Below are 12634 nucleotides of genomic sequence, written 5' to 3' on the forward strand. Positions count from 1 at the left end.
CTAGGTATCAAATAACATGGCCACCACCATTATTAATCAGAAAATACAGGAAATATAGCCAACAATACACTGAAAACAGGTGACTCACACCTCTAATTTCTGACAGATCCTGCAAATTCAAGACAGATCAAGTTGGGAAAAAAAATAAATCAAGATGAATCAAGCCGTAAGGCTGGTTTTATCTTATATTTAAACTTTTCACCATGATACTGGTGATAATATTTTTTCTCCTCATACACGTAGAATCTTCACAAAAGTTTGCCATATGGTAGTTCAACAATATCATGATAATTTCAAAAAAATGCAAGCCTTTTCTTCTACCAGAATTAAAAAAAATCTCTTTAAAATAAATTTATTTGTTGAATAACTCTAAGGCCCAAGGGAAAATATAAACCAAAATTACAAAATTTCAATAATTAATTATCAATAATCAATAAAGATAATGAAAACACTATGCATTAGAACCTGTGGGCTATAATTAAAGCAGTAATCAAATGAAAATGTATAACTTTAAAAATTATTATCAATAAAAATTAAAAGTTGAAAATAAATAAATTTAATATTCAACTCAAAAAGCCAGAAGAAGAACATAAGAAAAAAGAAGTAGGAAATAGAAGGAAGAAAATCATGAAGATAAAACCAAAAATAGTAGTTAGAAAAGAGAAAAACATAGAACACATGAATAAATTAAATTTTTATTGTTTTAAAGAGAGCAAAATACAAAATGGTAAAGTAGAAATAATCACTGAAATGGAGGAAATATAATAATGATAAGAAATTACTTTACAAATTACATAGCTGGAATAGATAACTTCCTAGGAAAATGTAATTTAACTATATTTACTTAAAGGGTGATAGAAAGCTTAAATACAGCAATTTCCATAAAAGAAACAGAGAAAGTGATCAAATAATTATCCCACAAAACAAAACAGGCCCAGATTTTTTGCAGGAAAATTTTGCCACACCTCCAAATACCAATCTCAGTGCTGCTTACACTCTTTTGGAGCACTGAAAAACATGTTCACATTCCTTATGAAGTATTCCATTGATTTCTAAACCTGATAGATATCAAACCAAAAAAAATGGAAAGCAGAGATCAAGCTCACTTTCAAGTCTCAATACAAAAAAATAAACAAGTGAAATATAAGCAAATAGTATCCAAAAGTATATCTAAAAATGCATCATAACTAAGCAACACCTATATAGGAATGGAAGGATATAGTTCAACATTTGAAATATCATTAACATGATATTCCATATCAATATATCCATGGAAAAAATAACTCATCATTTTCATAAATTCTGAAAAGGACTTCAGCAAAATTCAATACTATTTCTGATTAAGAGAAAGACAAAGAGAAGGACGAGGGAGGGAGAGGTGAGAGAGATAGCAAAAGAAAATATGACAAAGTTAATTGTTGAATCTAAATGAAGGATATACGTATTCGTCGCAACTTTTTTGAATTTTCTGTTTCCTGTTTTGCTTTTCTGCTTGTAAATTTTTTAAGTGTTCACAAAATTTGGAGAAAATGTATACATTGACTTTTATTCTTAAATATTTACCTATTTGTTCACTTGTTGCATGAGGTTTAATCAAGCCTAAAGTGCTTTGAAGAGGAAAGAAACACTGTATTTCCCTTTCAGCGGTTTCTAATGAATCACTGCCATACAACTGGTTGACCGGCAAACTGTCCATCGCAAATTGTGCACATAAACTTTGGAAAAGAAGTCAGATTTAAAAGCTATTGGAACAGAACAGAATAATATAACACAATTTATCTAAGTTGTTCAAAAGTTATCAAATAACAGCAAATCATTCCAGATCTTGACACTGTGCGAAAGGAAGTGAGTACATGGTGACTTAGGGCATGCTACTTCTTTTCAAGGAGGTAATGGTCATTAAGAAGAAAGGATGTGATCATTTAAATCATCATGACAACGAATATTGACAGATAACTATGAAAGAGCAATGAATGCTGATATGGTTTGGCTGTGTTCCCATCCAATTCTCATGTTGAATTGTAATCCCCAAAATCTCCACATGTCATGGGCGGGACCTAGTGGGAGCTAATTGAATCATGGGGCAGTTTTCCCCACGCTGTTCTCGTGCTAGTGACTGAGTTCTCAGAAGATCTGATGGTTTTACAAACACCTGGTATTTCCCCTGCTGGTACTCATTCTCTCTCCTGTCACCCCGTGAAGAGGTGCCTTCCGCCATGATTGTAAGTTTCCTAAGGCTTCCCCAGCCATGCAGAACTGTGAGTCAATTAAACCTCTTTTCTTTATACTACCCAATCTCGGATATTTCTTCATAGTAGCATGAAAACAGACTGATACAGATGCCCTGCGCAGTGAAAAAGCTCAGAGGGTAGAATCCTTGTTGCACTATTTGCTAGCTATGTGATATTAGGGAGCTGCTTAACTTCCCTGTTCTTTAGGTGTCCCAAATATAAATATGACAATAAAACCTGTTTCAGAAGGTGATTTTGCAGATGCAATCAGATGATGCCTTTGAAATATATGGTGCGTGTATTGAACTCTAAATAAATTTTCTTTCACCATGTGATAATGCTTCATATTATCAAGCATTACATGGCATTTGACTCTAGACTGAAGATACAAAATTATAAACAATAAATCCAGAAGATACTGTAAGGGAACCCCCCAGGTGAGCAACAACAGCAATAAAAAAGAAGTAGACAGGACAGCTTTGTGGGAAGAGGCGAGAGTGAAGTTGATAATACCAGACCAACCACATTAGATTAGACAGTTTATTGTTATGCTTTCTTTCCTATAAATAAGTATGTATCTCCTGAATCAGTTGTTGCTCTTTGGCTTTTTTTTCAGTGGTCCTTTTTATCTGTCTTTCTATCTATCTATGCATATTTTAGTAGCAAATGATGCTCACTGCCCATTTTACCTTTTTCCCTTTAAATGGTCCAGGGCAGTCAACCCAACAAATTCCAGCTATGGTGAATAATGTTCCTTCCTGCTAACACCAATGTGGATTCTTCATATCACAGGAAACTTGGTTTTCTGTCCCCAGCTTCCAGATCCTCTTCTTTCCTCTCTGGTCTCAGTGACTCATTCAGGATTTTGTTTGTTTGTTTTTGCTTTTTTTTTTTTTTTTTTTTTTTTGCCTTATCACCTTGACGTTTCCATTCTGCCCTTGGCTGTTCCCACACCTCCGATTTGGAGATACTTTCAGCCCTAATCCCTTGGACTCTGTGATTGCCAGGGATGAGGGATTTGCACAATGATTGAATGAAACAGCCAGAGCCATCCTGAGCACTTACTCTACTCAATGCAGAGCATTCTCCCATCCCCTGTTACGCTGTCAAACATGATTATTGGAAAATGTCAGGGGAGGAATAGTGGGATAGAGGGAGTAATGGGTAACAATGAGGGATTGCTGTGCTTCTCTTCTATGCAAATTATCGTATTTTGGGTAAAACAATGCCAGCATAGCATCTAATATTCAGGCACACGAAAAGGGTGAAGTTCCATTGAAAGAGTTATTCCTAAAGCAACTGTAAGTGCTGGGTGGAGCCAAGGGAAGTGGAAAAGTGGGGATCAATTGGAAAGAAAGATGAAGATTAATTGTGAACTTGTGGCAATTTTCAGTATGATAGTGGGGTGGAGATGGGGCAGTAACTGAGAGCCTCCACACTTGGTGCCATAGTGTCTAGACCAGTGTGCCTACAGACACAGGCCTTGTGTTGATAGCAATCCTTCTCTCTGGTAGCATGCATTGCACTCTATATCACATTTTATTAAATGATTCCATGGCACTTTGCTCACACCACTTGCAGAGGTTCTATGCTTATTATCCTTCACAATCATTGGCACATAAGCAAAGACATAACTGAGTAGGGCTAAATAAGGGGCAATACATGTTCATGCAACACAAGCCAAATTTAAGTATATCCTACCCAAAAGAAAGCACTTCAGCTTTCATGTAAGTGAGGCTTCGTAACTATTGCTATTTATTGTGTCAACATGTATGTCAGGTTTGCAGTGCCTTAAAGAACTTCTATATTCTTACACACTTGAAGGGGGTATGAGGGGAGCCCTTTCTTTCTTTGAACTGAATCCTACCCTAAAATCAGCACAAAGAATTCAAGGGAATTGAAATTCAATTTGCTTCCATCAGCTTCGTGCCAAATATGGAGATGCATGAGATACTATTTCTATCCTGCGGATGATATTAAGCCTAGCAGGTAAGCTCAGAAAATACAGAAAGAGTTTCCCCTATATGCCAGGTAATATGCCAGGGGTCAAGTTGATTACAAAGTTTAGCTGATTTCTAACATTAATCAATAAGCTAAGTCAATAAATGTTCCCACTAAATTGTAGAGTACATATTCAATTAGTCATCATTGTCTTAAAACTCATAATCAGTTAAAGAAGCTACAGCTGCCACCACAACCTTCCCAAAGGAATTTCTCCTAAATAGCAGGTAGGGTGGATATTTCTCCCAAGAGATGACCTGTTGACTGAAATATACACCTCTTAGCTCCCGGCCCCAAGCCTAGCATCTCACAATGGTCTCTTGCAAATCCTTGGCCATCCTCAGCCTGGCACAGGGCTGGACCTCCAGTCATAAGCAGTCCACTCCTTCACCAGGAAAGGTAGCTTTCCTGAGAAGCTCCCTTGGACTAGAGCTGTGGTTCCATTACTCTACATCTAAAAAGGTGTTTAAAATGGAGCCCATGAAAACAGATAGGGACCCATGGTATGAATCCTACCTGTCTGGAAAATATTCAACAGCTTCTTCAACAGTTCTTGGTCCCAGTAATTGTTTCCAGTATTGCAAGCCATTGTCTCTCAATAAAACAAGGGCTAGAGATGGACCACTATTAGAAAAGAAAACAAAGAAGAGGTAATAAGAATTGCAGCTCAGTAATTAATTATGTATAGGCAATACAAACGCATGTTGTTAAATAGATCAAAAACATGTAACATGTAAAATAATCTTTTAACAGAGGTCTGAAATTAGTTTCCACTGATAAATTTTCAAGAGCATTCTTTAAAATAGAAGCAGAGAAAGGAAGGGAAGGGGAGGGCCATGATTCTTGTAGATGTTTCCTTAATTATTCCCATGGTCCTGCTGGTTTACATGCCCTTGCAGGATTTCTGCTTCAATTGCGATTTCAGTTATTCTTCTAGCACATTTCTAGCAACTCATTCTTTCCAGAACTAGTTAACTACAAGATTACAAAAGCTCTTGAGAGTCAGTCAGTTCTCTGCTTAAACTTGATAGTGTTGTACACCCTGGACTTCTAGTGTTCAACTCAACGGGACTCCATTAACTTCCTCTGAGACCTTCCTACTATTCCAGTAACATTCCTGGAAGACTAGAGAAGACAGGCAGGTGAGCAGAGGATTGGGATGGGAGCAGGACTGGTAGAGAAGTAAACTCAGAACGTGTTTACAGACTTGAGGAGTTTGGCAGCTTAAATAGAAACCAGACTTAGGAGAAAGTTTACATGATTCAAAAATAAATCAGACTGAGTTTTCTAAATCTTGAATTCTACCTGGTCATGTTTTCTATAAGTTTATTAAAATATTCTTCATTTTCATATTCCTTGCACAGTGCTTGTGCTTCTTTTTCCGATAATACTAGTTGCCTTTGCTCCAGAATTTTGAAGTCTTCATCTCTAATAGTACGCAAAACATCATCTAAATAAAAACAGTCACATAATAAGTTTTAAACTGATAGATTACTGGTTATGTACACAATACATAATATACTATCATGAGGGCATACAATGCACTTTATTCTCATACAAAATTTTGAAAATTTGCAGAAATAGCTTCTTAGGTTTTAATTTAAGGTGAACAGTGTCTCTTAACATCTCGTTATGATGCAATTCCAATTTTTCATTGCATAGGAATCATGCATACATACACATACACATATACAACACACACACACACATAGGTATCTCATTAAATCTTTTTCTTGGGTGTATGCATGTGAATATGAGTGTGTGTGTGTGTGTGTGTAGATAGTAACCTAAATAATCAACCAATACAATTATGGAAGTCATTATAAATAATTTTTGTGTTCAATTACCATGATTTGATTTGTTCCATTTGGGGAGAAACAAGTTGATTGAATACCTGAAAGTATATCTCAACCTTCTCTCTTGCCTGCTTCTCACTACAGAAGCCTAGAAAATCCAATACTCATACCTCCATCCTTCCTTACAGATAGTGTGGCAGTGTGATCCAGCTATGGTCAATGATATTTATAGGAAAAACACTGGGGAGTCTTCTGAGAGAGGCACTCAGGGAGAACCTCTGTCCCACATCACCTTCTGCTTCCTGCTTTTGAATGTTTGAGAGGCATGATGTTTGGAGCTGTGTGGGTCATCTTGTGACAAAGGATAAGTCAAAAGCACAAATAATGACCAGATCTCAAACAGCCTTAAGCTCCTTATTGAGGCCAAAAAACAGGAAATAAAGTGAATAAACTAGAACTAAGCAAACAATTGTAAAGAAAGAATAAAACAAAGTGCCATGCATGTTAATACAGTTTAAGCAACAATTTGCTTCAGAACTGCCTCACAGAAAAAAAAGAAAACACAGGATATATAGCTCTTGAAATTTGAAAAGGTGAAATCATATTAATTCTTAGAAGATACTGAAGTTTTTTTTAATTACTAATTTTGTAAAAAGATTTCTGAAAGGAAGATACCTGATGACCACAGTTTAAAAAGTGACAACCAATCCCCAAGCAATTGCCATATAATATTAATAGCTTCTTGAAATGACTCATGATAAAAGCTGAGGAAAAATATTCAGGGAAGGTAAATCTGCATAAAGCTAAAGAAAGTAGATTTAATGGGAGAGTAGGTCCATTGCTGACCCTTGAGAATCCTGGTGATTGCCTTCCCTAATTTGCACTCTCTCACTTAAGTGATCACAGACAAGTTATAAACCAGGTGTAGAGAGGGTCCTCACCATCCAACGGATAAATTGAAAAAATATTGGTGAGTATGCTTTATTTGCAAGATAGCATTGAGTTTCTTTGAACTCACCACTAGAGGATTGTTTCACTCTAAATTCCATGATGAATATAATAATAAATATTTTATTTTGCTTGCACTATGCCCACGAGAATTTTCAAACATCCTTTCAAGCATTCCAGTAACACTTCCTAATGCAGTATTTGGTGACAGGTATGAACTCATACAGAATTCCTGGTTCTAGATAAAGGTTTCTAGCAATTGCATAGAAGTTTCATGGAATAACCTGATGCATAAAAAATCATACTTCAAAGCCCCAAACACCTTGTTGACTTCTTTCTTTCTCTTTCTTTCTTTCTTTCTTTCTTTCTTTCTTTCTTTCTTTCTTTCTTTCTTTCTTTCTTTCTTTCTTTCTTTCTTTCTTTCTTTCTTTCTTTCTTCTTTCTTTCTTTCTTTCCTTCTTTCTTTCTTTCTCTCTTTCTTCTTTCCTTTTCTTTCTTCCTTCTTTCCTTTCTTTTTCTTTCTTTTTCCTCCCTCCCTCCTTTCCCTCCTTCCCTCCCTCCTTCTCTCCTCCCTTCCTTCCTTCCTTCCTTCCTTCCTTCCTTCCTTCCTTCCTTCCTTCCTTCCTTTATTTCTTTTCTTTTTTTGACAGGATCTCACTCTGTCGCCCAGGCTAGAGTGCAGTAGCACTATCTCAGCTCATTGCAACCTCCACCTCCCAGGTTCAAGTGATTCTCCTGCCTCAGCCTCCCCAGCAGCTGGGACCACAGGCATGGGCCACCACGCCCGGCTACGTTTTCTATTTTTAGTAGAGATGAGGTTTCACCATCTTGCCCAGGCTGGTCTTGATCTCCTGGGCTCAAGCAATCCGGCTGCCTGGCCTCCCAAGGTGGTGGTACTACAGGCGTGAACCACAGCACCTGGCCCACACCTTGATACCTTACTTCTCATCAATCACAGGTAAATTTCTAAGTAAGGTGCTTAATGGTTAAATAAATGTGTAAACATCAGTTCATTCTTAGATATCTATATAATTTTGAAAAACAATTGAGCAAAAATAAAGGGAAAATATTTTGCAAGTATCTAAATAAATCAAGCCACAACTACCAAGAACAAAAACTGAATTATCCACAAAGGAACAAAAACCAAGCTGACAGCAGACTCTTTCTCTGCAATACAACTTTGTGCTCACAAATTTGATAATTCAGATAAATTGACCCATTCCTTGAAATACGCTAAATATTAAATACCAAAACTCACACAATGAGAGCTAGGTAATATGATTATTCCTATATCTATTAGATAAATTGAAATAATCCTTATTAACATTCTGAAAAATACAGCACCGGGACCAGATTATATCACTAGTGAATTCTACAAAACGTTTAAGGAATAAATGACACCAATTATCTGGAAACAATTTTTTTTTTTCAGAAAATAGAAGCAGAGGGAACACTTTCTAACTCATTCCATGAGGCCAGCCTTACCATAATATTCAAAAAGATATTACAAGAAAGAAAAACTACAGATCAATGAACATAGGAGCAAAAATTCTTAACAAAATATTAACCATTCAAATTTAACAATGTATAAAAAAGTTACAAACCATGACCAAGCTGGATTTATTCCAAGTACGCCAGGGTGGTTCAACATTTGAAAATCAATTAACATAATCTCCACTAACAGGTTAAAGAAGAAAAGTCATATGATTTTATTAGTAGATACAGAAAAATCGTATGACAAATTTAATACCAATTCATGATAAAAATTCTTACCAGAGGAGGAATAAAGGGAAACTTTCTCAACTTACTAGAGAACATCTTCAAAAATCCTACACTGTCCTTAATGGAGAGAAACTAGAAGCTTTGCCTCTAAGATCGGGGGAAAAAAAGCAAAGCTGCTCCCTCTCACTATTCCTCTTCAAATCCATACTGGAAATCTTAGCTAAATAAATAACACAAGAAAAGGAAGTAAAAGGTATACTGATTCGGAATGAGGAAACAAAACTATTGTTGTTCTTCACAGAGGGCATGACAGTCTCTGCAGAAAATCCCAAAGAATCATCATCACCATTGCCAACAACAACACCACCACAAAACTTCAGGCACTGATAAGAGAATATTATAGCAAGAGTTCAGGTTATAATTAATGCACAAAAGTCAATTTATTTCTATATACCAGAAATGAACAATTGGAATTTGAAATTTAAAACGAAACAATCTATACTAGCACTACAAAAGAAAATATGTGGGTAAAAATCTATCAAAATACGCAGAGAATCTAAATGAAGAAAACTACAAAACTCTGGTGAAAAAAATCAAAGATCTAAATAAATGGAGAGATATTCCATATTCATAGATAATAAGACTTAATATTAAGATGTCAGTTTTTCCCAACTTGATCTGTAGATTAAACACAATGCCAACCAAAAACCGAGCAAGTTACTTGGTGGATGTGGAAATTGACAAACTGATTCTCCAGTTTATATGAAAAGGCCAAAGATGTGACACAGTATTGAAGGAGAAGAACAAAGTTAGAGAACTGATACTACCTGACCTAGCCACATCCATTAATGGAACAGAGTAGAGAGCCCAGAAAAAGACCCACACAAATATAGTCAATTGATTCGTGCGTGACAAAGTTGCAAAGGCAAGACAATGGAGGAAGGACAGTCTTGTCAACAAATGGTGCTGAAGTAGTTAGGAATACCCTCTCAAAACAATAAATCTAGACACAGACCTTATACTATTCATAAAAATAACTCAAAATGGATGATAGACCTAAATGTAAAACACAAAACTATAAACTTTCTAGAGAATAACACAGAAGAAAATCTAGGTGACCTTGTGGTTAGCAATGAGTTTTTAGATACAACACTAAAACCACAATCCAGAAAGAAATAACTAATAAGCTGGATTATATTAAAAATAAAAACTTTTCTGTGAAAGACACTTTTAAGAAACCACAGAACAAAAAACTTGGAGAAAATATTTGCAAACCACATACATGATAAAAGACTTGTATTCAAAATAAACAAAAACACTTTCTACTCAACAATGAGAAAAAGAAACAACTCAATGAAGAAATGGGCAAAAATTTTAAAGAGACAACACATCATCAAAGAAGATACTGAGATGATTAGTAAGCACATGAAAAGAAGCTGTGCATAATATGTCATTAGGGAATTGTAAACAAGGACATCGGTAAGGTAATATTATTTACCTATTAATGTAACTAAACTCCCAAAAACTGACAATACCAAATCCTGGCACGGTTGTAGAGCAACAGGAACTCTGATTCATTTCTAATAAAAATGGAAAGTGATACAGCTGCTTTGGAAGACATTTTGGCAGTTTCTTACAAACTATGCATACTTTTACAGCATGATCCTATACTCATGCTCCTAAATATTTACCCAATTAAATTGAAAACATACATCCACACAAAAACCTACATATGAACACCTACAGCAATTTTCTTCATAATGGCTGAAAACTGGAAGCAACCAAGATGCCCTTCGATAGCTAACTACATCAATAAACTTAGTTGCATACATACAATGGAATATTATCCAGTGATAAAAAGAAATGAACAATCAAGCCACCAAAAGACATGGAGGAACACAAAATGCACATTGCTAAGTGAACGAAGTCAATCTGAAAAGGCTATCCACTGGCTGGGTGCGGTGGCTCACACCTATAATCCCAGCCCTTTGGGAGGCGAGGCAGGTGGATCACTTGAGGTCAGGAGTTCTAGAGTACCCTGTCCAACAGGGAGAAACTCCTCTCTACTAAAAATACAAAAATTAGCCAGCGTGGTGGCACACCTGTAATCCCAGCTACTTGGGAGACTGAGGCAGGAGAATCTCTTGAACCTGGGAGGCGGAGGTTGCAGTGATCCAAGGTTGCACTACTGCACTCTAGCCTGGGTGACAGAACGAGACTCCATCTCAAAAAATAAAAAATAAATAAAAACATGTATATATATATATAATGAAAAGGCTATATGTGGTATGATTTCAACTCTAAGACATTCCGTAACATATCAAATAGTAAAAGGATCAGTGGTTGCCAGGGGTTAGGAGAGAGAAAGGGATTAGTATGTAAAACACAGGGGATTTTTTAGGATGATGATTCTATTCTGTATAATACTGTAATGGGAATACCTAACATTATTCATTTGTCACAATCAGTAGGATGCATAAAATAAAGAGTGAAACTTAATGTAAACTATGGACTTTAGTTAATAACATTGTAACAATATTGGTTCATTAACTGTAAAAGTGTATCACAGTAATACAAGATGTTGATAGGAGAAGCTGGGGAGGGAGCAGGTATATAGAAACTCTGTAGTATATTTCTTAATTTTTCTCAAAGTCTACAACAATTTAATTTTTTGGCTTGATTTTTCTGTAAATCTAAAACTCTTCTATAAAGTCTGTTTATTTAAAAATAACATACATTTGAAAATATTATCTTTTTTAAATATTGAAAGACATTCAAAATGGCAAAAAGACAAAAATAAAACAAAATCTTCCAAAAAAGAGAATCCCATGTCTAAATCGTTTTACTCACAAATTCCAGTAAACATTGAAGATATAACTCCAATTTTACACTGTCTCATCCATAAAATAGGAGTGATTGCTTCTCATCTCACTTTATGAACCTGCATTACTCTGACACCAAAACCAGATAAAAACATTACAAGAAAATAAGTCAACATGTATCCCTTCTGAATATAGACACAAAAATTCTCAAAAGAATATTAGCAAATCAAACCCAGCAGTGTGTAAAAAGAACAATACATGACAGCTAAGTCGGATTTTTCTGGAGAATGCAAGGCTGTTTCAACATTAAAAATCAAAATAATCCAGCATATTATCAAAATGATGGAAAAAACACAATCACATCAATAGATACAAAAAAAAAGAATAGAGAAAAACACAACATCCATTCCTCATAAAAATTCTCACCTAACTAGGAAGAGGTGGTAATTTTCTTAATCTGATGAAGGACGTACACAGCTAACACACTTAATGGTAAAAGACCAAATGCTTTTGCTGTAAGAGCAGGTACAAGGCAAGGATGTCTCCTCTCATCACTCCAATTCAGCATCATGCAGGACATGTTAGCTAGCTCAATGAGGAAAGAAAAAGCAATAAAAGGCATACAGATGGAAATGAAGAGGAACAAGTATCTCACTTTGCAAACCCTATTACTGTGTATATCAGCGATTTTCAGCCAGAGAGATTTTGCTCTACAAGGGGCATCCTCCAGAGACGTTTTTGGTTGTCACAATTTGAGAGGTGGGGCAGTGGGGAAGGGGGATATGATACTGACTTTTAGTGAGTAGAGACCAAGGATGCTGCCTCACATTTTACAATGCACGTAACACAGTCAATTATCCCCCCTGGACAAAGAATGATCTGGCCCAAAATGGAAGCAGGTCTGAGGTTGAGAAATCCTGGTCTACACAGAAACGCCAAGGAAACAATGTCAAAGCTCCTAGAAAGCTCCTGGGTAGTTGGACAAGTCAGAGAATAAAAGGCCAATATATAAATATTAATGGTAATTATGTTTCCATATATTAGGTATAAAAAAAGAATGAACAGTGTTAATTTATGACTCGTGTTCTTGTTCTGCCATATTCACTCTGCTATA

General features: G+C 35.8%; 1 protein-coding gene across 1 annotated transcript in view; it reads right to left on the reverse strand.

Annotated features, from left to right (window-relative positions):
• The window catches only part of NME8 (NME/NM23 family member 8), a 53356-nt gene that overhangs the window by 10778 nt on the left and 29944 nt on the right, over positions 1–12634 (reverse strand). The window contains exons 13-15 of the mRNA XM_007981574.3: positions 5538–5682; positions 4749–4856; positions 1564–1715 (exon numbers count right to left, since the gene is read on the reverse strand). Of these exons, the coding sequence (XP_007979765.1) occupies positions 1564–1715; positions 4749–4856; positions 5538–5682 (405 nt within the window). The remainder of the gene's footprint in view (positions 1–1563; positions 1716–4748; positions 4857–5537; positions 5683–12634) is intronic.

This window comes from Chlorocebus sabaeus, chromosome 21, assembly GCF_047675955.1.
Source record: "Chlorocebus sabaeus isolate Y175 chromosome 21, mChlSab1.0.hap1, whole genome shotgun sequence".
Lineage (NCBI taxonomy): Eukaryota > Metazoa > Chordata > Mammalia > Primates > Cercopithecidae > Chlorocebus > Chlorocebus sabaeus.